Source organism: Emys orbicularis, chromosome 8 (genome assembly GCF_028017835.1).
Source record: "Emys orbicularis isolate rEmyOrb1 chromosome 8, rEmyOrb1.hap1, whole genome shotgun sequence".
In the NCBI taxonomy this organism is placed as follows: domain Eukaryota; kingdom Metazoa; phylum Chordata; order Testudines; family Emydidae; genus Emys; species Emys orbicularis.
The window spans coordinates 51,445,368-51,472,037 of NC_088690.1; the positions used below are offsets into that span (position 1 = coordinate 51,445,368).

At 40.3% G+C, this 26,670-nt stretch overlaps 1 protein-coding gene across 2 annotated transcripts in view; it reads left to right on the forward strand.

The window, feature by feature from the left end:
* The window catches only part of BRINP3 (BMP/retinoic acid inducible neural specific 3), a 296,446-nt gene extending 288,665 nt beyond the window's left edge, over window positions 1-7,781 (forward strand). For both annotated transcript variants that reach the window (XM_065409756.1, XM_065409757.1), the window contains one exon: window positions 6,665-7,781. In XM_065409756.1, the coding sequence (XP_065265828.1) occupies window positions 6,665-7,781 (1,117 nt within the window). The remainder of the gene's footprint in view (window positions 1-6,664) is intronic.
* Window positions 7,782-26,670: the final 18,889 nt, after the last annotated feature.

Below are 26,670 nucleotides of genomic sequence, written 5' to 3' on the forward strand. Positions count from 1 at the left end.
ATTTGGCCACACACTTCTGAAACCCCAAACCATATTCAGGTTTTGGCAGACTAATTTCAGCTTTTCAATTAAAAAAACCACAACAAATTTTGAAGGAAAGCAGACATTGTCCGTGATTTTTTCTGCATTTTAAAAACCCCTAGTTTTCTATCCAAAAAAAGTTTTGTCGGAAAAATATTTGTCCAACTTTTTTAATGAGCTATAGTGCCTTTTAGCACTAGCTGATGCTGAGAACCAGTGATACCTTGTAAAGAAGTTTTCTCCAAACTGGGTTTGTGCCGAGATGCGGAAGGTTTATTTTTCCCAGGGCCGCCCAAGTGGAGGGGGGGAAGAAGTGGGGCAATTTGCCCCGGGCCCCCACGAGAATATAGTATTGTATAGTATTGCAATTTTTTTTTATGGAAGGGGCCCCCGAAATTGCTTTGCCCCAGGCCCCCTGAATCCTCTGGGCGGCCCTGTGTGGGATATACACCTCATCACAGGCCTCATCCTGTAAAGTGCTGATTCCCCTCATTACTGCTTTCAGTAGGAGGAGTTGAGGGATCTCAGGAATCAGTACAATGCATATAACCAGCCCTTTCAAACTCAAAGGTTCACAAAGCATACAGACATGAACATCTGTTAGGGAATACTATCATGGATCTGAAACCATTTGTATGGTATTTTTTTCCCTAAAAACATAATGTGTTACACAGTTTAAAAATTTCCTAATTATGACTAGAATCTGAATCACATTTTTTCCAGATGAGTTATTTAAATGACCATCTCTACTCCTAGAATGAGGAGAAAAATTTCAGAATCATTCTCTAAAATGAGTGTAAATTTATCTATTAAGGACTAGTAGCATAAATAAAGTATGGTTACCTACCTTTCATGTAGATTTTTTTTCACTTAATTTACTTCACTAAAAGTAATATGACAAAGGTGAACTAGGAAGTATATTATTACTGCGTAATGCCAACTTTAAAGAGGTAAAGTAATACAAAGCAGTTGGTTTCATTCATGCAAATAACAAAGGAATCATACTGGTAAATATTCTTGGACCATTTGGGAGGTGAGTGGAAACAAGTCTGAGTGCTTGTCTACAGCAGTAGCGCTGCAGCTCCATTGCTGTAGTGCTTCACTGTAGACACTACCTATGCTGATGGGAGGGAGTGTCCCATCAGCGTACTTAATCCACTTCCGTGAGAGGCAGTGGATAGGTCAACAGAAGAATTGTGTCTGTCAACCTAGGGTTGTCTATACCACGAGTTAGGTCTGCTTAACTATATCACTTAACTATATTAACTATATCCACGAAGTGTGGATTTTTCACATTCCAGAGTGATGTAGTTGGGTTTTTAATGTGGACTAGACTTCAGTGTAAGAAAAACTAAGAAAGTCTAGATGGAGTCTAAGTTGGAAGTTTCATCTTTCAACCCTCCCAAAGTGCATTTATATCCTCTTAGATATCCTTAGATTTACCCACATTCTCTAAGGGCATGTCTACACAGTTGACGTTAAAGTGCTGCCATAGCAGTGCTTTAACATGGCTGTGTAGTCACGACTCTAATAAAACCATATCTGCGAGGGGAATAGCTACTATCTATAGCTGTAGCACTATCTACCCTGCCACTTTACAACTCTGAAACTTGCATTGCTCGGGGGTGTTTTTTTCACACCCCTGAGCAAAGAAAGTTTCAGCGCTGTAAGTGGCAATGTAGACAAGGCCTTTGTCTTATTTAGACGTTGTAGAAATCTTTAGACTCATACTCACCAAAGAGAAACATGCAGGTCACCCTGTGGCATGTCATTTCTGAATTTGGCCCACTGAGTTTACATTAAAGGGAGTCAACTGGTTTTACTGATAAGCCCAGGGGACAGAAGAGAGAAGTTCATGAAGGAAAGTAACTAACAGATGAGTGTAAGAGTGTCTGTTAAAAGTAGGCCATGCCCATACTTAGAGCTTCTTTGTGTGTGTGTTTGTTATGACAACATAGACTCCTTTCCAGTCACTCACACATTTGTTGGTGAGTGCCAATAGCAGTAAAGGTGTCTGAATATAATGGAATCTAAGTTAGCATAACTAATTTATTGCCCCTGAATTTGGCCCACCCTCTTTAGAAGGATGAAGACCTAAGCGCTGATGTTTGTTGTTTGGGCTGCATGTTAATGTATAGATAATTCTTTGAAATATCAAATAAACAAAATATTAAAGTGATATAACTGTAACGTAAGGTGTTAAAGGAATGCTATCAGGTACAATTAATTATTTTTTTTAATCAAATTCCATTAGATTATTAACAACGATATCACTTTTGAAATCTTCACCTAACATTATTTATTATGTTAGCTTGCCTTTTGCTTTTTTGTTATTGTGGACAATGAAAACAGGGTAGTGATTTCCCTTTTGTTTATTGTCAATGAGACAATTCCTGCTCATCTCATTTACTCAAGCAGTCTCGTTCACTGCAGTGTAATTACTTCTATTAGGAAGGTAAACAGGAGATGACCCACCATCTATTCCATTAGAAGTATTACATTGCTCACACAGGTGCAACTCTTCACAGTACAGATAAGCACATAAGACAAACAAATGCTAAACAAAAAGGTTCGGTTGTTAAAAGAAAATATATTGTTTGTTGTATAGATAGTTTCATACAAGCACATCTCTTGGTCATCACATATTTTGTAAAATACCCTTTTAAAATTTCAGATCAATTCTGAGCCACCAATTTTTGTTTGTTTGTTTATTTGTTGACAGCATGAGGAATGCAGAAATGATAGATGATTTATATAAAATGATGGCTATCTCTGAGGTGATTTTAAATTAATATTAGCTCTCTGGAATTAGGATTCCACTCTGTTTTGCATGCATTTATTTTAAGAAATTAGGTGATTAAAGGAAACAGAAGAGGAAAAGATTAAAGATTCATGAGAATTTTCTGACACAAATACACACGACTCAAAGCTCCATCTTTTCTTCCTTTTTTCAGTAAAACAATATTCAAAGTTTCAGTTTCAAAATTTTTATTAACATAGATTACCGCTCCAATTATCAGAAACTGGTGCCTGAAATTAGGCTCCTAAATCAATACTTAGATGTCCAAAAGAATTGAACAGCATGATGATTTATGTGAATAAAATAAGCCAAATTTGGCCTCTATTGCTGATGCCCTAACACAGAAAAAGGAATCTTTACAATATTTCTGCAAATAACTATCCTGACACTGGGCTTCAAATCCATGTCTGGATAATGGAGTTTCTCTTGTGCAAGAAGCAGCTTTGTGTTCACATATTCTTATTTATGAACAAAACTTTTCAAAGATACTGAACTTTCGTGGGGAACTGATAATGAGGGGTGTGCTCCTAGAATTCACATTTGTAAATCAAATCAGCCCCCATCAGGGTAAGTTCTTAAACGTGATACTGTAATTGTATAGGTCCAACTGTTACCAACAAGGCAGGCCTAATTTTTAAAGACTATTTAAAAGTAAATGGCATAGTCCAAAGATTTAAAGGGGGCGGGGGGAAGCTCTGGAGTGCCATGTCCTCTAGCTTGTTCCTTTTGGAAATCTGATTATGATATTTCTCAGACAGGCCCAAGCCATAAAGCTCTAGGAATAGGCAGTAGTGAGGGACCATTGAGATGGGACTTTCAATCCTTCAGACAAGGACAGAATTTTATTAAGAAGATTTATTTCAGTAATGTGGCATCATTAATATAAATTACTATGTATATTCGTACACCATTGTTTCCAGTGTAGTTAACGTATAGTAGTAATGCAAGCAACTCTTTTAGCTTTCACTAAAGATACATAGAGGAAGTGCCTTCCAAAGATAGGAACAAAATAGGCAATAATTGGAGCACTATGTATTCTGTGATTCCATATCCATGGAATTTTCCACAGGAAATTTGCCCCCATCCCGCACCTCCCTTTGGTGAAGAATAGTATTTCCAAATCTTGGCTTCCATTTAAACAAATGTTGTTAGCCTTCTGCTGCAGGACAAAATCCTGCACTACACGATTTGTCCAATCTAACACATAAATGTAGTTGAAATGCGAATTGAAGCCAGAAGTTGAGACTGGAATTGAAGTCCCCGTCTGTTGCCTTAAGAAGGCCATCCTTTCTCTCTACTCTAGGACCTCTCTTTAATTTGGGATACTTGAAAAAATGTATACCAATTTGTTATCTCCAGTTTTAAATGTTATATGGCCCAAATATTTAAAATAAGCTCATTTGTGCCTATCAGTATAATGTCCACATGATATCTCAGTAGTTCTGTTCCAGCAGAAACTGGAAACTACAATTGAGAAGTTATAACTAGAACTGGCAGGGATTTTTTGAGAGAAGTTGTTTTTGGTAGAAAATGCTGATTCATCTTAACTGAAACTTAGCAGGAAACTGTCAGTTTTGAGCAATTTCTAGTTTAAAAAAAATGGAAAAAAGTTTCAAAATTGTCCAAATGTTGAAATTTAAGCTAACTATAGTAAAAAAGTTCAACATTGAAGCAAAGCATTTTGAAATTATCAAAATAAAATATTTTGATTGATTCTTAACCAAATTATTTATGGATTTATGGATTTTTGAAAATTGTTGAGATTTATATTTTTTTGTCTTAATTTGGGACAGGAGGTTTAAAAAACCCAATCTTTCCCCAATACAAGAAACCCATGTCCCACCCAGCTCTAGTTGTAAATATGTCACAAAGCTACTCAAGGCTTTTGAAATGTTTACTTTAGAAACAATAAGATAATACATACTATGAAACAGTAATAATTAGAGCTGGTTAGGAATTTTCCATTAAAATATATCTCTGTGAAAATTTCAATTTTGCCATTTTTTTCACTTTTCAGGTAAATCTAAACAAAATATTTAATTTCATATCTGGTTGAGCCAAATCAGGACATTTTGGTTTGTTAAAACAAATCAAAATATTTAGTTTTGTGTCAATTTGACAATAATCTGTGTCCACCTGAGCTGCCATAATGTCTTATGGGAGCTGTAGTTTAGGTGTCTCATGCTCCCATTTTCCTCTACAGATTGAGCTCCTTGGCTGGACTAGATTTCCCATGGTGCACACAGTCTTACCTCTGATTGGACTGCCACAGTGCTTCATGATGATGCATTATGGGAGATGTTTTTTGGCTGTGTACCCAGCTCGGAGGGTAGAATGGGGACAAAAGGAACCTTAAATATAATTTTCATGAGGCACCATAGCAACACAGGCAGACACAGATTAATGATGAATTTATCCAAAACCTGAACATTTTGATTTGGTTCAATAAACCAAAATGTTTTGATTCAGGTTAACCAAATCTATAGCTTCCCTGTGGCACCACTGCAGTCCACATAGACACAGTTCAATTTTGAACTAAGCCAAACAAAACATTTTGCCTTTCAAAATTACATTATTTTGTAACTTTCCATTGCATGCAAAGTTTAATATTTTTACTTTTTGTCTTGATTTGGACAATAACAAATGCCATAATATTGACATTTTCTGCAAGATGGAAATTCCAGTTTTTGACCAGCTTTAGTAATAACATTCTTACTTAATGTCTGCTTTCAACTAGATACAAAGCACAATGAATGCATTTTAGGCAACCATGTTTCTATTTTAAAAAAAAATGTTTCTTGCACAAAGGGTTTTTATTCGTGTAAAATATTGATATGCAATAAAGGACACACAAAAAGAAAAAAAGATCAAATAACAAGGGTACAGGTTAACTTGTTTTTACTGTGTTTCAGACTGACACTTTTACAAAGCCAAATTTTGAGATCGTACATGTTTACAGTGTTAATGTTTATTTTATAGTTGGGGGGGAAACAAATTATACAACATCTTTATCAACATTAGAAAAATGGAATTTGACATAGCAAAAACTAAAATTTGTTCTTCAACCAATGCATCAATAAAACTAGCATGCACAAAAGCTGAAAAATATAAAAGCAATGCAGGTTATTTTTGCTCTGAGCCATTTCCAGATTCTGTTTCTCTTTGCAACTGTGCCTTACCAGTCCAGTCAGGGGAAAATGAAAGACATATTCACCCATGCTTAACAGTAGGAGTATAGTGCTAGAAGTGACTCAAATAATTAACTCTGAATCTATTTTAATATTTTCTCTTACCTGTATTCCAGCTAAATGTTTGGTCTCTAAATTTCACTATCTGTAAATTACAGCAGTTCCAACCAAGAACAAGAACGTTCAAAATATCATGTAAACCTCCAAAGACTACGTAACAAAGATGAAAGATGGTACACATCCACCCACACAGATAACAACTTAACTAGCAAAATAACACCAAAAACCCCAAATCCACCGTGGATAGAGTACTAAAGTGAAGTCAGATGCAGAAAATTAGCTATTTACTTGACAGGGTTTCTTAGTAATGATGTGCAGTGAATAGAAAATATACCAATTGTCTTGTTATGCCACTGAGTTTATAAGGTAACATTCCTTTGTGATTTTTCATCATACTGGAAATTTATATATCCATTGATATCACTCCAGATGTCATCATCTGACATTTTAGAGATGTTTATAGTGTCTGAATTTGCTGCCAATATCAGTTTTCTTTGTCTCTTTCAAAGTGAAAAAATACAAGGTTGTATTGATTGGGTTCTGACTCCTTCTTTGTATTATTAATTATTATTGTTATTATTTTTAACTTTTACAGATCGTCAATCTATTGGCTAAACCGCATCCAGTCCTTTCTGTACTGCAATGAAAATGGTCTTCTGGGAAGCTTTTCTGAAGAGACTCATTCGTGCACCTGCCCTAATGATCAGGTCGCCTGCAATGGGTTCCTTCCCTGCATTGTGGGAGATGGCTCTGCATGTTTGACCTGTGCACCTGACAACCGCACCCGCTGTGGGAACTGTAATACTGGATACATGCTGAGCCAAGGGCTTTGCAAGCCTGAAGTGGCAGACTCCACAGAGCACTACATTGGGTTTGAGACAGATCTTCAGGACCTGGAGATGAAGTATTTATTGCAAAAAACAGACCGGAGGATTGAAGTCCATGCCATTTTCATCAGCAATGACATGCGCCTCAATAGCTGGTTCGATCCCTCGTGGCGCAAACGGATGCTCCTTACCCTTAAGAGTAACAAGTACAAGTCTAGCTTGGTCCATATGATACTGGGTATCTCTCTTCAAATTTGCCTAACAAAAAACAGTACCTTGGAACCTGTTCTAGCTGTTTACGTCAACCCTTTTGGAGGCAGCCACTCTGAAAGCTGGTTCATGCCTGTGAATGAAAACAGTTTCCCAGACTGGGAGCGGACTAAGCTGGACTTACCTCTTCAGTGTTATAACTGGACGCTGACTCTAGGCAACAAGTGGAAGACATTTTTTGAAACAGTACATATCTACTTGAGGAGTCGAATTAAGTCAAATGGTCCAAATGGCAATGAAAGCATCTACTATGAACCCCTGGAATTTATCGATCCTTCACGTAACCTAGGCTACATGAAAATCAACAACATCCAAGTGTTTGGCTACAGCATGCACTTTGACCCAGAAGCAATTCGGGACTTAATTTTGCAGCTGGACTACCCCTATACTCAGGGATCACAGGACTCAGCACTTTTGCAGCTATTAGAGATACGGGACCGTGTAAATAAACTCTCCCCGCCTGGCCAGCGTCGTCTAGACCTGTTCTCTTGCTTGCTACGTCATAGACTCAAACTATCTACCAGTGAGGTGGTGAGGATTCAATCCGCTTTGCAGGCCTTTAATGCCAAATTACCAAACACAGTGGATTATGACACAACCAAATTATGTAGTTAACCATCAATGTGAAGCACAACACAAAACCTTGAAGGAGTTTTTACAGTGCTTTTGTGGAACAGTTTATGTTTGGAAGAGTAAATTTAAATTGTCTTTTCAATATCTGTCTTATATCAGTCAATACCATTGGATGGCAATTTACACACATGAACTTGCTGACAATGAATATATTATACCTGCAGTTTTGGTTTATGAATGAAATAAATACTGACACCAGTCTAGAAGACATTCTACTTTTTACAATAAATTTCATTTGTAATTTTATATGTTCCGTGGCAATGCTTTTGTGCATTACATCCTCTAGAGGGAACATAAAAGGATACCAATAAAATTTTGTAGCTGAACAGTTATTAAAAAGAAATGCTGTGGGATTCTTTTTTTTTTCTCCACAAAATAAGTAATATCCTTGATATACTTTTGTGTGTGCAGTATATTAGAGGCGTGGGTGGGGAGAGTGTAGTCACAAATTATTTTTATATAAATCCTAGAAAAGCCAACAAAAATAGGAATCTTATATTATTCGTATGAGACACAAATCCAAACGTTCATGTCAAGGCAAACTGACAGCTGTTGTTGATGACTCACTTGTTCCTGCACCTGGGAGACTTGCTAAGGGCATGACTTTTTCAAGATACTGTACCACGGCATACAGATTCCCAGAACTGTAGTATTGTCCATTTTAGCATGGACAGGATGCTAGTACTGGTGTCCTGTGGGATACAAAGTAATGAAAGGTTGCCTTGGTTACAGTATATGAGCACATGAAAGGCTAGCTATCTTACTAATATCCAGTAGTTTACAGCAGAGAAATCCCTTTCCACTGAGAACAGGTTTAGTCTCCATAATTATTTGATTTACATGATTGCTTGCATATTTATTGAAGAATATGTAGAGAAAGACCACGAAAAGAAATGTCATATTGCATGCCCCACCCCTTGCATATGATATATATATATATACACACACACATGCTATCTGTATTCTCTGTATGTGTGTATGTATGTGTCTGTGTGTATATATATACATATATTTCTATATTTATCTAGATCCATCTCCATCTGTCTATCTGCACAGAGGGTATCATGCATACAGATAGTCTCCATGAGTGCCTAAATAACTTCCTTGAGACTGCCTACTACATAGTTTCAACGTAGGTGATTTTTTTCCAAAGAACCAAAAAGATGTTTGCCTGTGATAGAATCATGCCTCCTACTTCATGGCTGTGCAGGGTTCTCTTGTAGTGCAGGGATTTGGAACCAAATAAGCATGTTTTTTTCTGTAAATGTATCTAACAACCTGGCTAAAATCTAGTTTAATTAGGAGAAAGTATATTTGATTACCCTGTTACTTTGTAAATTACTGTTACAGGTGTGCGTGCATTCAGTGAGGGTCAGAATCAGAACCTTGGGCTGTTTTACACATTCTTTGGGGGGGAAATGTAAAATGGCAAAGGAGCATTAGGTCTTTAGTTAAACCCCAAGGCAAGGAATTTTAGAATTAAGGAAAAGATAGTCCATTATCAGATTTCAAATTCAACTCTGATGTAACCACAATGATATCACTGGAGTTACAGCAGGGTTTCAATTAGACAAGCAAATCTAAGATATTACAAAAACTTGAGCACATTGCCAACCAGTAGGGAAAACGACATTAATAAAACGTGGACAAGCTGCCATCTTTCAAACCCATATAACCCAGCTGTCTCAAAAAGCGTATCCCCAAATAATAAAAAGGGCTTAATTTCACCATTGATAGTGATTAAAAATATATCTTTTATCTGACAACAATGAAGAATGATTTCTGTTCAACAAGAAAGCTTTACTATATCCTGCAGCAATATAATAAGAATGTTTTGTGGGGTTGTGGCCTGTCAGAGGGAATTTGTTTATTAATATGTTATATACCCCACAATACATCAATTAATTAGCCTGAGGTGATCATACACAGTATACAGTGATGCAAGTGGGTTTAGCCCTATTGATTTTAATTGAGTTGCACCCACTTTTGCCAACACCAAATTTGTCTCATTGGTGTTAGGTAGAAATGTTGAGGGTGTCTATGGAATGAAAACATAATTACATAAGAAAAATACTGGTGTACATGCAAGTACAGAAAGGAAAAAAATGACCGATTGATATATAATAGAAATATTCCGATGCACCAGTTCATTTACATAGCAGTTTCACTCAAAATCACTAGGCTGTGGTCCTGGCTTAGTTTTTAGCTGAGGCATAGTAGCACAAACATCTCAATGTTTTGTTAAACACGAACAAAGAAAAGCTATGTCTCAGTCACTGGCTCACTCTTGGTATTGGTAAGACATTTCTCATTCTGGACTCCCATTCCTCTCCTCCACATGCGTGGCAGATTTTCTCAACCTTTCCTCCTATTTTTTCCTGGCAAGTGTAATAAAGGAAGGGGTTTGGCCAATTTGATCCTGATTTTATTGTAATTACACCATATAGTTAATTCTGTGTCCCTTTTATACAAGGTAAGAAAAATGAACTAAAAGCAAACATCCCTTTTATGATGTATTAAGTACATAAAAGGAAGAAGTTAGGGCTAAAATGCATGAAAATTAGAAATCATAGAAACCATTCACTATTAAAGATCCCTCTCTCTAAGGAAAAGTCCCCTATTCCATTCTAAATGTTCTGAGTATGATTTTTTCCCCCAGACATAAGAACATAAGAACATAAGAAAGGCCGTACTGGGTCAGACCAAAGGTCCATCTAGCCCAGTATCTATCTACCGACAGTGGCCAATGCCAGGTGCCCCAAAGGGAGTGAACCTAACAGGCAATGATCAAGTGATCTCTCTCCTGCCATCCATCTCCATCCTCTGACGAACAGAGGCTAGGGACACCATTCTTACCCATCCTGGCTAATAGCCATTTATGGACTTAGCCACCATGAATTTATCCAGTCCCCTTTTAAACATTGTTATAGTCCTAGCCTTCACAACCTCCTCAGGTAAGGAGTTCCACAAGTTGACTGTGCGCTGCGTGAAGAAGAACTTCCTTTTATTTGTTTTAAACCTGCTGCCTATTAATTTCTTTTGGTGACCCCTAGTTCTTGTATTATGGGAATAAGTAAATAACTTTTCCTTATCCACTTTCTCAACATCACTCATGATTTTATATACCTCTATCATGTCCCCCCTTAGTCTTCTCTTTTCCAAACTGAAGAGTCCTAGCCTCTTTAATCTTTCCTCATATGGGACCCTCTCTAAACCCTTAATCATTTTAGTTGCTCTTTTCTGAACCTTTTCTAGTGCTAGAATATCTTTTTTGAGGTGAGGAGACCACATCTGTACACAGTATTCGAGATGTGGGCGAACCATGGATTTATATAAGGGCAATAATATATTTTCAGTCTTATTCTCTATCCCCTTTTTAATGATTCCTAACATCCTGTTTGCTTTTTTGACCGCCTCTGCACATTGCGTGGACATCTTTAGAGAACTATCCACGATGACGCCAAGATCTTTTTCCTGACTCGTTGTAGCTAAATTAGCCCCCATCATGTTGTATGTATAGTTGGGGTTATTTTTTCCAATGTGCATTACTTTACATTTATCCACATTAAATTTCATTTGCCATTTTGTTGCCCAATCACTTAGTTTTGTGAGATCTTTTTGAAGTTCTTCACAATCTGCTTTGGTCTTAACTATCTTGAGTAGTTTAGTATCATCTGCAAACTTTGCCACCTCACTGTTTACCCCTTTCTCCAGATCATTTATGAATAAATTGAATAGGATAGGTCCTAGGACTGACCCTTGGGGAACACCACTAGTTACCCCTCTCCATTCTGAGAATTTACCATTAATTCCTACCCTTTGTTCCCTGTCCTTTAACCAGTTCTCAATCCATGAAAGGACCTTCCCTTTTATCCCATGACAGCTTAATTTACGTAAGAGCCTTTGGTGAGGGACCTTGTCAAAGGCTTTCTGGAAATCTAAGTACACTATGTCCACCGGATCCCCCTTGTCCACATGTTTGTTGACCCCTTCAAAGAACTCTAATAGATTAGTAAGACATGATTTCCCTTTACAGAAACCATGTTGACTATTGCTCAAGAGTTTATGTTTTTCTATGTGTCTGACAATTTTGTTCTTTACTATTGTTTCAACTAATTTGCCCGGTACCGACGTTAGACTTACCGGTCTGTAATTGCCGGGATCACCCCTAGAGCCCTTTTTAAATATTGGCGTTACATTAGCTAACTTCCAGTCATTGGGTACCGAAGCCGATTTAAAGGACAAGTTACAAACCTTAGTTAATAGTTCCGCAACTTCACATTTGAGTTCTTTCAGAACTCTTGGGTGAATGCCATCTGGTCCCGGTGACTTGTTAATGTTGAGTTTATCAATTAATTCCAAAACCTCCTCTAGTGATACTTCAATCTGTGACAGTTCCTCAGATTTGTCACCTACAAAAGCCAGCTCAGGTTTGGGAATCTCCCTAACATCCTCAGCCGTGAAGACTGAAGCAAAGAATCCATTTAGTTTCTCCGCAATGACTTTATCATCTTTAAGCGCTCCTTTTGTATTTTCATCGTCAAGGGGCCCCACTGGTTGTTTAGCAGGCTTCCTGCTTCTGATGTACTTAAAAAACATTTTGTTATTACCTTTGGAGTTTTGGGCTAGCCGTTCTTCAAACTCCTCTTTGGCTTTTCTTATTACACTCTTGCACTTAAGTTGGCAGTGTTTGTGCTCCTTTCTATTTGCCTCACTAGGATTTGACTTCCACTTTTTAAAGGAAGTCTTTTTATCTCTCACTGCTTCTTTTACATGGTTGTTAAGCCACGGTGGCTCTTTTTTAGTTCTTTTACTGTTTTTCTTAATTTGGGGTATACAAATTAGCAATGCTTGCTTAAAAAAAAAAAAAAAAAAAACCCTAATTTTCTCATTATTTCACGTTTATATAGTCCTGACAGCAACTTTTGGTTGACTGAACCCAGAGAAAAGGGGGTTGTACTATTCAATAACAATTTTAACTAATTTTTATTCAGGCTAGGATTTAATACTACCCCCAGACCAGCTGGATCTGGGTTCTTCAGTCCTAAAGTGAAACCTAGTCACTAAGTAAAACACTTTTCTTGATTATAGGCAAAATCCTTCCTTTCAGGGACTAACCTCTTGGCAATCTGAACCCCAGAGCATTAAACTGGTAATTTAAAAGTGATTCACTCTAAAGTTTCTCTTCTCACCAACTCCCATGTTAAAACCTGAGAACATCTATTTTGATTATGTATAAATTTGCAAAGCAAATTCATAATGAATGTATAGTTTGAATAAAATGAAACAGATCGGTGAAAAGCAAGTGAATGAAGAATGCAAAGGAAATGGAACTTTCCTTACCAAATCAGGAAGTAGCATCTTTGGATGGTTTCCTTTCACAATCAGTACAATTAAATCTGTTAGTGTCTTGCATACACAAAAGAGTTTAAATCCTACAGGCAGATGCATAAAACATTTCTAATATTACTTTTCTGGGGAAGCAGTTCCCAGATTTGCCACAGGGAACTTTTGGGAATGGGAAGCAGGTGGTCTCTGAAGTAAAAAATTAACAGGGAGGTGGTTCACAAGACAATATTATTATTAAGAGATGGACCTCTCTGTGAAAAGATTTGGGAACCACTGTCATGCATAATCTCAGGAATCCCATGAATATATCAGGAACTGTTTTTGAAATACCAATGAAGTCCTTTAAAAAACAAAAACAATTTTTTGTAGTTCCATTATAATATAGAAATCAATTCTGGTAGAAACTCTCTATTGTGTGGGGACAGGCTGCTTTCATGTTTTGGCAGTTTTGTGTAAGTGCAACCTAAAGGGAAATTCCTTTTGTTGAATGTCACATTGGGAGTATGTGGGGGTAGGGGAGGAAGGAGCCATATCTTACTTTTGATGTACCTGTTTGCAATTCTGGTCCCTCAAGGCACAGCTGACACCATTAAATATGTTTTTAAAGTCACATTTGAAAGAGAGACAGATCACCTAGTGTAAAATGCTAGGCATAGTTCATTTTTCTGCTTTTTATACTGTACACCATCACCTGATTTGCCAAAGGGAGGCTGCCAATGAAAATAAATGAGAGTGCAACTCTTATTTACAAAACTAAGGAGAGAAATTTTAAAATCCCAAGCAACAAGTGCAGGTGGGAAGCCCCTACCAAATCATTTTCTAACTTTTCTAAACTGACTGAGGTGCTGAAGCTCCACCACAGGATATAGAGATGGCTAGACTCTAGGATAAAATATAACCTTACAGAGATCCTATGCCCAAACAAAGAAAAAGGGAGGAATAACAATTTAGATTCCCAATCCAATAGGAAATATTGTCATAGGACACAACCCTATGTAACAGCAGCACAGCATGTTCTTATGGAAGAAATGGGCCATCATTATAGATGTATACAAACACTTCTACTCAGTCCTTGTGGATTCTCTTCCCCCTAATGTTGCAGCTCAAGCAGAGCTTTCAAAAACTAATGTCCCTGACTCTTTGCTGTAATGCCCTGCACTCCCCAGCTCACCTGCCTCTGTTGTTATATTTGCCATAAAAAAATAGAGAAAGACAAGGGCACAATAGTAGCACATGCAAGAGATCCATGCCAACAGAGGCAAACCTACAAGTGACTATAGATGTAATAATCAAACTGATAATGGTAACATATGACTCTTTCAGCAGATACAGGGAGCTGCTTACTCCCATAGAGTTCCTATAAGACCTCCTTTCCAAGTTAGGAGATGCATTCTCAGACATTAGTCCAACCAAGGGGAGCCCAATTAAAGTCCAGAATGTTCTGTTGTGAGAGTAGAATCCCACATTGACTTGAGAAGTGAGGGGTGCGAGCAAATTGCAGCAGCCAGTCTGGGAATGCTAGCTAGGCTTGCCAATACAAACCATCATTAGATGGAAGTTAGCCATCCAGTTCAAGAGTGTTCCTTTTGATTCTGTTCAATAAACATGAGCGGACCCTGTACCCAGAGAACATGGTGATGGTCAAGGTTTAAATGCCTGGAATGGAATAGAACGGACCACTACTAGTGCTGTGTGTGTTTCAGATCATATTGTCATTAGTGACACAGAGATCAGACTTGAGATTAGGAACAACTTCATAAATGCCTTTTCCAGTAATATTTTTAGAAGATTTAAGTACGATTTTGCAAAAGGAAAAAAGATAACATGAATTGCTATTTTTCTTTCTGAACAATATAGCTCCCACTCTTTTCCCTTTTAATCTTTTTATTGCATGTTTTATTTTTAAATTGGATTTTGTAGGGTTATATGTGACTTCAGAAAGCCATTGAATAATGGTTTAAAAACTCTGGTGCTGAAGTAAGGTGGAGTACAGTGTTTTAAATACCAATCCAACAAGCTCTGTAGAGTTATGTTAGGTCTTTGAAATCTTATTGGGTTATGAAAAATATTTCTTTTAATGCTTTTGAACCATTTGTTATGTGACTGGATTTTCTCAGCTAGTGATGAATGAATTTGGGGAAAAAATATTCACAACCATATTCACAATTTTTAATGGGATTTGACCCGATTATGTTCAGGGCTCTTTTTATTTCCTTTAACACAAACAATCATGTAATTGGACTGTGTTTGCATAAATGTTTGGGGGGGGGGGGGGTGATGGGGTGTACATACCCCACACTGGGCAACAAGGATTTAAGGGATTATTTTGGTCAGCCAGCTCGGCTCTGCCACACCTGCAGCAAATGCTTCATCTGCTGGCAGAATTAAAAGACAGGGAATTAGCTCATTTGGGTGGCAGAGCTGGAGGTAAGTAGACCTGCAGCTCCAGCAGCACAGTGGGAAGTCAAAAGGCTCTGACATAGCTGCCCAAACGGGCTCTGCCTGAAGGAAGGGAGGACCCACCCCAGAGACAACCGGAGATGGAAGTATCCTGTGGACCCTGAATGTTGGTAACCCTCTCTTACTTATTTTGGTGTGGACTTCCCCAACAGGGGTAGGCTGTGGACTAAACTGACCAAGGGGGATGAGAGGAAAAGCCCAAGGAGGACAGCCTTAAGCAGTCCTTGGTTGCCAGATCACTGGTAGCCCAAAGGGCCCTGAGTTGGAGCCTGGTGAAATGGGAGGGCCCGGGATCCCCTTTCCACAACCACTAGGCCATGCTCCCCAACCAGCCCCAGAGTGAGGATCATACTGGAGGAGCTTTTACCACATAGATAGGATCATTTATATATAAAAGGCATATCCATGTGTGAATACACATACTTTATTCATCATTGAAATGCTGACCCAGCCACCCAGCATACACTGGCTGGGAGTGTGTCAGGAGGCAGGGAAGGATGAGAGGAATGGGAAGGCCAGGAGAGGAGAGGGGTGTGGAAGGAAAAGTGCTAGAGCGGCAGAATGGTCTCTTGCACATGACACTGCACATGTTCTAACCTCACAGCATGGAGCAAGGTGTCCACAATGCGGACAGAAGAGGTAAAGAATCATCATCCTGTCAGCTTCCCTCCAGAATCACTTCTACACATGACACATTGATGCTTACATGGTCCTGAGGTCAGATGGTCAGCCACTGAGGTGACATCAAAGAGCTGCCAACAGAGAACCATTAGCTCTGTCTTTAGAGAGAAATGGAGGGGTCAGCTAACAGCAGCTCCCTTTAGGAAGTAAGGATGACAGCCACAGAAGCAGCAAAGTAGATAAATGTAGGCAGTTGCAATATGGCAATGGAGAGATCCTTTCTGCGGTTTCATTTGACAAGCAGATGGCAGAAACCAGGATTGTGGCTCACGATGGGGAAATCACTCTGATGAATGGGTCTGTGCCCTAGATAGTGTGATAGAGGGCTCCTGCCAAGAGACTGGGAGGTTCTTCAGGGGCAACAGGAACACAGCAGGAGATGCTTGTGCAAGGCTTTAAGCTACTGTAAGAGGGCCAGCACCTATTTTTCTAGCTGCAGCAGGGGACCAAGTGCATCAATAAAAAATAATAAATTATAATACCTAGCTTTCCTACAGTGCATTTCATCAGTAGCTTTCCAAGCGCTTTACAAAGGAGATCAGTATGATTATCCCCATTTTACTGATGGGGAATCTGAGGCATGAAGTGGAGAAGTGAGTCACCCAGCAGGCCTATGGCAAAGCCAGTTATAGAACCCAAATTCCCTGAATCATAGTCTAATGCTCTATCTACTCAACTATGCTGCCTCCCCTTTAACAGTCTTTTATCATTTCTGGCTGGACTGAATGATACCACAGAGATGAAGAATACTCTGAATCCACATGCTGCTGAGGTGGGGCATACTGATACTGCTGCTCTCTGGGAAGTTGGATTGAACACAGTTGCTTCTTCTAATGAAAATTAGCAACAGGATACATCCCCCGCTGCTGGGGCTGGGACAGGTTACTGCAACTTCTCCTGCTCTCAATTGCTTGTATGTGTGTCTGTGTTTTACTGCACCAAATTGATGCAAAACAGAGCTGACTGACAGTTATGATCCTCACAAAGGCCATCACCGGATTGCATGACATATATGACTAAATCTTTATACACACACTGAGGCCCATAAATTAAATTAGAGATCTCTGCCAGCAGCAGAATTTCCTTGAGGCCTCATATATTCAGGGTGTCACTCAAACATTAGCACACAAACACAGGGCTAGATTGTGCCTAGTCCTAACATAGCTGTAGCGAAAAGGGAAATTAAACTATTGTGTGACTTCATGAGGGCTTCCAGGACGATGTCTTCTGGCACCTGGAGGAACACAGTATTGATGCTCTTCACTCTGGGAGTAAGGGGGTAGGAGGAGCCATGCTTCTATTTCCTCCCTTCCTCATGACACCTGATTGCAGTTGGTTTGTATATGTGGGGGAAGGATGTTGTACCCCATAAAGGATATTGCCTACTGTTCCTCCTTCAATGCAACATTATCCCTGGGAAGACCTGTACCTGTTAGGTATGTTTCTGAGACCATGGCCCACAAGGCTTTCCCTGGAAGTGTCTCCATCCATTGCACATTGCTTCATGGCACAACCAGGGCCGGCTCCAGGCACCAGCCCACCAAGCTTGTGCTTGGGGCGGCACCTGGAGGGGGGCGGCGCGGCGCTCCAGCCGCCGGGGAGAGCGGGGCCCCGGCCGGGCTCGCCGCCCTCCCCCCGTTGCTCTGGCCGCCCTCCCCCCCGGCGCCCTCCCCCCGGCTGCCGGGGGGAGAGCGGCGAGCCCCAGCCAGGGCTCGCCGCCCTCTCGCCGCCCTGCCCCCGGCGCTCTGGCCACCATGGGGAGAGCGGAGCCCCGGCCGGGGCTCGCCGCCCTCCTCCCAGGGCTCCGGCCGCCCTCCCGCCCCCCCCCCCCCCCCCCCGCTGGGGGAGGGGGGCGGCCGGAGGCTTTTTTGCCTGGGGCGGCAAAAAAGCCAGAGCTGGCCCTGGGCACAACTTAACCCAAATTGCCAATGTGCTAAATGGAAATAGTGCTAAATAAAGTTGGTGATACTAGTGGAGGATGAGGTGGTGACAAAGCCCACAAGGCTTTCCCTGGAAGTGTCTCCACCCATTGCACATTGCTTCATGGCACAACCAGGGCCGGCTCCAGGCACCAGCCCACCAAGCTTGTGCTTGGGGCGGCACCTGGAGGGGGGCGGCGCGGCGCTCCAGCCGCCGGGGAGAGCGGGGCCCCGGCCGGGCTCGCCGCCCTCCCCCCGTTGCTCTGGCCGCCCTCTCCCCCGGCGCCCTCCCCCCGGCTGCCGGGGGGAGAGCGGCGAGCCCCAGCCAGGGCTCGCCGCCCTCTCGCCGCCCTGCCCCCTGCGCTCTGGCCGCCGGGGGGAGAGCGGAGCCCCGGCCGGGGCTCGCCGCCCTCCTCCCAGGGCTCCGGCCGCCCTCCCGCCCCCCCCCCCCCCCCCGCTGGGGGAGGGGGGCGGCCGGAGGCTTTTTTGCCTGGGGCGGCAAAAAAGCCAGAGCTGGCCCTGGGCACAACTTAACCCAAATTGCCAATGTGCTAAATGGAAATAGTGCTAAATAAAGTTGGTGATACTAGTGGAGGATGAGGTGGTGACAACGATGCTGTTAATCCCTGAGACCCAGCTACACTAATGATTGCATCTCTATCCATGATATGCCAACAGAGACAAACTCTTCTTCATAAAGCCCAGGACAAAATATTAGAGAGCCAGAGCTAAAATGGTTATGGTCAAGGGGGTTTAGCTATGGAAAGAGCTTCCTCAAATGAGATCAGACTAATCCAAAGTACTGTAAGACTGCTTTGCTGCAAGAACCTCCTTTTTAAGAAAGTTTGTCCATCACAATCAGATTGATGTGAGAAGGGGAAGGGAAGAAGAAGAAATATAAAACTGTAGATGCATATTCCTGTACCAGGGAAGGGAGTAGAGCACAAGAGTCTGAGGTCCAACAGTGATCTCAACATGCATATCTAACTAACTTTGGAAGCATATCTACACTTACGGCAGCATGCAGAGTTCAAGCCCTACATGTGTAGCGACTCACTGCAGTGAAAGGCAGGCTGTGTCCACACTTGTCTCAGAAGTATGTAGCTATATGCCATAGCAAAAGGCTTTGGAAGCAGGGAGGCAGTGGGAAAAGGCTCTAGCAGCTCCCCACGACCAGAACCTTTCACTACGAAAAGGAAAGGCTCTGGCGGGAGGGGGCAGAGGGGAAAGGCACTGGCAGAAGGTAGCTGCCAGAGCCTTTCCCCACTGCCTCTCACCCTTGCTAGAGCTTTCCTTTCACTGGGGTGAGGAAAGGCTCCGGCAGCAGGGAGGCAGAGGGACACTACAGAGCTAAAAATAGCAGTGTAGATGTGGGAGGTATGGCGTGGGCATGTAGAGAGCTGTGTAGGGTTGGTACTTTGGTGCTTCAGGTGTATAGGGCACTCTCCTGGACTATACTCATCTAAGCCACGTCTCACCATCTACACTGCTATTTATACCTGTGCTAGCCAGACAGGCACCGTCTGTCCTCTAGGCACTGCCATAAGCGTAGATATAACCTTACATATTAGAGTGATTGGTGCTATAGCACACCCTAAAATAAACAGATTACAAGCAATTACTCAGTATGACAAGAAAATTAAACGTAAAGTCTACTGGTCATCCAATAATTCTGACTTACATCTTTCTCCCTCAGCCAGGGTATTACCCAACATTTTTTTAAAATCTGCCAAACACAAAGAAAAATATAATCATCTTTCTTGTACAAAAGAGGACGAGAAATTATTTAAATGTTTTAAGCCTGCTGATCTCCAGCTATGTATGTCTCTCTAAAGTGCTCCCTGTCTTCTTCCTTAGAGATTCAGCATTCCAATGATTTCTTCAGGCACTGCAGCTGAAGTTAAGACATCCAGTCAGGGAACAGAAACCATGCCATATGATTTAGATGACCAGTCAAACAGCTGAATATTGAATTCAAAATATCAAACACACTGAATCTTATTTTAAATTTCCAAGTAATCCACAGGCCCAAATGTGTATAAAACCTATTCATTAAAAAAAAGTACAAATACTGAGTAAGTTTGAGATGGTGATGATGATTCCCAAAAAAGATAAAGGAACAAATCTGATGGATAAATTGTTTGCATTGAACAAAATCATTGAACTAATTCTGTTTGACACCTTGCAATTAAAGTTATTATTATGATAAGCAATGTAATTTTTTTTCTTTTTCTTTTTAATATTACTCTGAAACTTTACCATAGAATGTTTTTCCTCTTCCTAGTATGCAGATTTTTTTATATATGTGAGAGTGTCCTTTTTATGAGTAATGTCAAACTCTAGCATCTAAATCTGTGTTGTCAGTTACTGTTATGAAAGCAGACTGTTTGTGTTCTTTTTTAACTTGATTTACAAATCCTTGTTCTGTTGTAGTTCAAGTTCACGTTGCATTTCTGTTTGGTGTTTGAGATTTTGAAGTGAAGCCAGTACTTCTGGAAGACACTAGTTGATAGTGCAGTTTTATATCCAATGCTATTTAGCCACAGAGCAGATACATCAAGGGCAATGCAAGCAGGTGAGTTGCTACTGGCTATATTTGAATCCCAAAAGGTAAAAGAAGAGTTGAGTATCCATGCCCATTCAGTTCTTAACTTGTTACAAGGGCTCTAGGTGGGATCATGTTTTTGTTTTGTTTTTTATTTGGAAATTGGATCTGGATCACCAATGAAATCTCATTCACCAAATAGCCACCAGAAGGTAATACGCTGTATTTGCGGCAGGACATAAGATCTGTGGATAGTGTTCCTATGATGGAAAAGACAGTTAGAAACATTTGTACTTTACTTGTAGTGCTTCATTAACTTGGGGAGGAAAGGTTGTTTTGCAGTTAAAAGAATGGACTGGTACTCAGCAAATCTGGGTTCAATTCTTGGCTCTACCAGAGTCCCTGTCTGACCTCCGGAACATCACTGACTCTCTCTGTTTCCCCACCTGTCAAATGGAGATAATGATTCTGCTTTACCTATGTAGCTTGTAAGAGTTTTGAGGGCAGGGGCTGACTGTTAGTATATGATTATACAAGGCCTTGAATAATAGTGTCCCAATCGAGCCCCATTTGGGGCCTGAAACACAATGTAATATTCAGAAATAAATAAATCATAGATATTTGTTACCTGGGATTTAGTAAACTGTGTGCATGTTTCCTCTGAATATAAAGACCATTAATATTTGAGAATTAATGATGGAAAAAATGGGGGAGGGAGAAAAACTTGGAGGAATGTGTGATACAATCTGTTTTTAAACCCTGTATTTCCCAAGCTCCTAGTTCACATCTAGCCTCTCAAGGTAACAATCTACAAGTGTATATACAGCATGTTCTTTGTGTTTATGTATATATTATACACCCAACCTACACTACACTCATATACTGAGTCAAATTCAGCAAAGCTGTTATAGGAAGAAGTAGCGTGTATACTCCTGCACTAGCTATGCCCATTGTAGCTTAAGAGATTCACCCATATGGATAATAGACACAGTTTATGCCTAAGCACAATTGGAATTCTGCCATGGAGTGGGGGAGCAATTTAAATCCACAGGAACTCCAGCAGAGGGAGTCATGGAGAAGAGATACTGTACAAATAGATTCCCTATCTGCCAACCATGTCCACATTTGGTGCAACAATGTCACTCCACATTCACAGGCAGTTGCAGTCATCTTGGACCTCTAAAAGGAGACTCTTAGCACTGCACCTTCTGCTATCATGTCCACTCCTATTTACATCAGCTAATGCAAGCTTCAGAACACAGTATTCATTTATACACATCCATAACCAAGTGAGGCAGGCTTTAAACTAAGGAGAAGGGCTTCAAACAAGGTTCAAAGTGGGAACATAAGAACATAAGAATGGCCATACTGGGTCAGACCAAAGGTCCATCCAGTCCAGTATCCGGTCCACCGACAGTGACCAATGCCAGGTGTCCTAGAGGGAGTGAACCTAAAAGGTAATGATCAAGTGATCTCTCTCCTGCCATCCATCTCCACCCTCTGACAAACAGAGGCTAGGGACACCATTCCTTACCCATCCTTGCTAATAGCCATTAATGGACTTAACCTCCATGAATTTATCTAGTTCTCTTTTAAACCCTATTATAGTGGGAAGGTGACAAAAGCCCACAAATAGGTATAAAAACAGAGGGCTGAATGTTGTGTGTATGTGTGTGGGGGAAGGCGAAAAATTACAAGAGGTAAAATAGTGGAGGAGTCTGCTCGATTTCCTGGATGTCTATATGTAAATGCAAGGAGTGTGGTGAATAAACAGGAAGTACTGAAAATATTAGTACATAAGTGAAATTATGACATCATTGGCATCACAGAGACTTGGTGGGATATAGCTCATGACAGGAATACTGGCATAGAGGGGTATAGCTTGCTCAGGAAGGACAGGCATTGGGGAAAAGGAGGTGTTGCCTTATACATCAAGAATATATACACTTACTTGTTCTGTGGTCCAAAAGGGGTGAGAAGTAGACCAGTTGAAAGAGTCTGGGTGAAGATAAAGGGAGAAATATAGGGATGATGTCATAGTAGGGGTTTACTATAGACCACTAAATCAGGAGGAGGAGGAGGAGGAGGTGGATGAGGCATTTATAGAACAAAGAACAGAAATATCCAAAACACAAGACCTGGAAGTAATGGGGACTTTAACTATTGAACATCTGTTGGCAAAGGAATATGGCAAAACACAAAATGTCCAATAAGTTTTTGGAATGTATTGGGAACAACTTTTTGCTTCAGGGGGTGGAAGAAGTGACTAGAAATTGTAAGGCAATTTGGGTGAAAGTGACCATGAAATGAGAGATTTTGTGATTCTCAAAGAAACAATTTAAAGGTGCAGTAGCAAACTATCCCAATGCAAAGGAAAGATAAGAATAATAAGAGCCCAATATGGCTTTTTGGGGAGTTCTTTAATGACCGGAAATTCAAAAAAGGATTACTACAAAGAATGGAAACTTGGACAAATTTCTAAGGATGAGTATAAAAGAATAGCACAAGCATGTAGGAAAAAAATCAGAAAGTCTAAGACACAAAATTAGTTTCTCCAAGCCATGGATATAAAAAACAACAACAAGAGGTTCTTTAAATACAGAGAAAGAGGAAGAAAGGTACAGCTCCTCTGCTTAGTGGGGAAGGAGATCTCATAATGAATGACACCAAGATGGCTAAGGTGTTTAATGCCTATTTTGCTTCTGTCTTCAATAAAAAGGTAAATTGTGACCACATATTTAACACAATTAATATTAGCAATAAGGGGGAAGGAATGCAAGCCAAAATAGGGAAAGAATAGGTTAAAGAATATTTAGATAAGTTAGATGTATTCAGGTTGGCAGACCTGATGAAATGCACCATATGTTAAGGAACTAGCTGAAATAATCTTGAAACTGTTAGCAATTGCCTTTGAGAATTTGTCAAGGATAGGATGAGGTCCCAGAGGAGTGGACCTGGAAAGATACAGGAATACATTATTAAACAATCAATTTGTAAACACCCAGAAGACAATAGGTTTATAAGTAACAGTCAACATGTATTTGTCAAGAACAAATCATGCCAAACTAATCTAATTTCCTTCTTTGACAGGGTTATTGGCCTGGTGGAGGGGGGAGCTGTAGATGCTGATTTTAGTAAGGCTTTTGACACAGTTTCATATGACATTCTCATAACCAAACTAGGAAAATGTGATCTGATGAAATTACTATAAGTGAGTGAAAAATGAATAGAAATACCATACTCAAAGAGCAGTTATCAATGGTTCACTGTCAAACTCGGGGTCTGTGCTGAGTCCAGTTCTATTCAATATTCTCATGTATTATTTGGATAATGGAGTGAAGAGTGTGCTTAGAAAATGTGTATATTACACCAAACTGAGAGGAGTTGCTACCCCTTTGAAGGACAGGATAAGATTTCAAAATGACCTTGAAAAATTGGAGAACTTTGAAATCAACAAGACCAAATTTAATAAACAAGTGCAAAGTACTACACTTAGGGGAAAAAAGCAAATATCCAGCTACAAAATGGGGAATAACTGGCTAGGTGTTAATACTGCGAAAAGGATCTGGGAGCTATAATTGATCATAAATTGAATATGAGTCAGCAATGTGATGCAGCTACGAAAAAGACTAATATCATTCTGGGGTGTATTAATTGGAGTGTTGGTTGTAAGATGTGGGAGGTAATTGTCCTGCTCTACCCAGTACTGGTGAGGCCTCAGATGGAGTATTATGTCCAGTTTGTCTACCAAAGATGTGGACAAGCTGGAGGAAGTCCAGATAAGAGTAACAAAAATGATAAAAGCTTTAGAAAACCTGACCTCTGAGGAAAGGTTAAAAAACTTGGCATGTTTATTCTTGAGAATAGAAGCCTGAGGGGAAACCTGAGAACAGTCTTCAAATATGTTAAGGGCTGTAATAAAGAGGATGATAATGTCTTGTTCTCCACATCCACTGAAAGTAAGACAAGAAGGATTTGACATACTCTGCAGCAAAGGAGATGTAGATTAGCTACTAGACCAAAATCTTTTTAATTATAAGAATAGTTATGCACTGGAATAGGCTTCCCAGGGAGACTGTCACCTGTCAGGAATGGTCAAGGTATACTTGATCCTGCCGTGGCACAGGGAGTGGACTAGATGATCTCAAGGTCACTTCCAGCCCTGTATTTCTGTTTCTATGATTTTACATGTCATATGCAAGTTCCTAGAGGCTCTCTAGCTTATGACAAGTTCTGGTTCTTCAGTCAGCACAGAATCATGGCCATAGAATCTATGTATCCTAAACAAATAATTAGAAAACAACATCTTACTCTTCTGAGATATTATCTATACATCATCTACTTATTAAAGGCCAGATTTGGCCACCCCTTGAGTGATTGAATTTCAGTGGGATTAGTAGTTGAGCAAAATACAGCTCAGTATAACCGCTGCAGAATCAAATCCTAAAGGAATATTGAAAACATTAGAAGAAAGTGTTAAAGCCTCTTATGAAATATCCAGTGTTTTGATTTATAACAGTTTCTCTTGATAAATGTTTGGCAATTTCCTCAAATCAAATTAAGCTCAGCGAGATCATTGTGTGTCTCATAAAACATTTGTCTGAAATATGCAATCTTCAAATGATCCAAATCCCAATTATGAACACAGGGCAAAAATTTGGTATCGTAAACTCAGCCATTTAGCACTGGATAAAACTGTGAATAGGCATATTATAATCCTTGTTGTGGCAACTGTAAATGAGGAATATTCATGTAGCAGTATGAAATGAAGTGTCTGTACATGGGAAGGCACATTCCCACTCCACAGTGATAACGCCAAAGGGCTTGGTTGGTTGCACATGCATCCAGGAGCTGAAGTTTGAGAAAGAATTATACTTAAGCATGCATCTGGGCTTCCTGGTGCTTGAGTGTGGTGCACTCCGGTAAGTAGGTGCTGCATGCCTGCTAACCCTACCCTTATACAAGGGGTCATGAGATGGACAGAGAATTAGAAAGAACATTGGCTCTAACCCCAACATGATTAATGGAGCCAGCATGAATGAGGAAATAATTTGCTGGTGGTATAGAATAAATATGTCTGGAAAAAGGAGAGGATCAAAGAGGGACTTCCATACACAGGGCTTGTGACAAATGTGCAGTCTAACCCCACAACATTTGATCAATCTGTAAGAATTCTTATGAAAGAGTGCGGAATATGAGTTAATTCTTACCCCCTCATCCCCAGGTGTGCATGCCTCTGACAGTTAAGGTTGCATTTCAGACCATATCTACCATTTGGCAATATGAATGGGTCCACTATTAGGGTTGTTCAAAATTTTTCAGCTGAAACTGTTTTTCAACAGAAAATAGGATTTTCGTCTAAATGTCATTTTTGTAAACGGTGCTTTCTCTGGAAACGTTTGACTTTTATTTGACAAACCAAACAGCTGAAAACCAAAAAAGATTTTGGTTTGGTGGCTGAGAGCTAAAATCCTTCAATCAGTCTTCAAATCAGAAATGCCTCTGTGTGTCTAGTGGGAGTAGTCATTCAGATGCATTGTGTCCCTATTTTTCTCTATGTGCCAAGCTCCCCAGCTGGACTACATCTCCCATGCTGCCCCAAGGCCAGGGGACTTCCATATAGGATCATTGAATATCACGGTTGGAAGGGACCTCAGGAGGTCATCTAGTCCAACTCCCTACTCAAAGCAGGACCTAATCGCTAACTAAATCATCCCAGCCAGGGCTTTCTCAAGCCTGACCTTAAAAACCTCTAAGGAAGGAGATTCCACCACCTCACGAGGTAACCCATTCCAGTGCTTCACCATCCTCCTAGTGAAAATTTTTTCCCTAATATCCAACCTAAAACTCCCCCACTGCAACTTGAGACCATTACTCCTTGTTCTGTCATCTGCTACTACTGAAACAGTCTAGATCC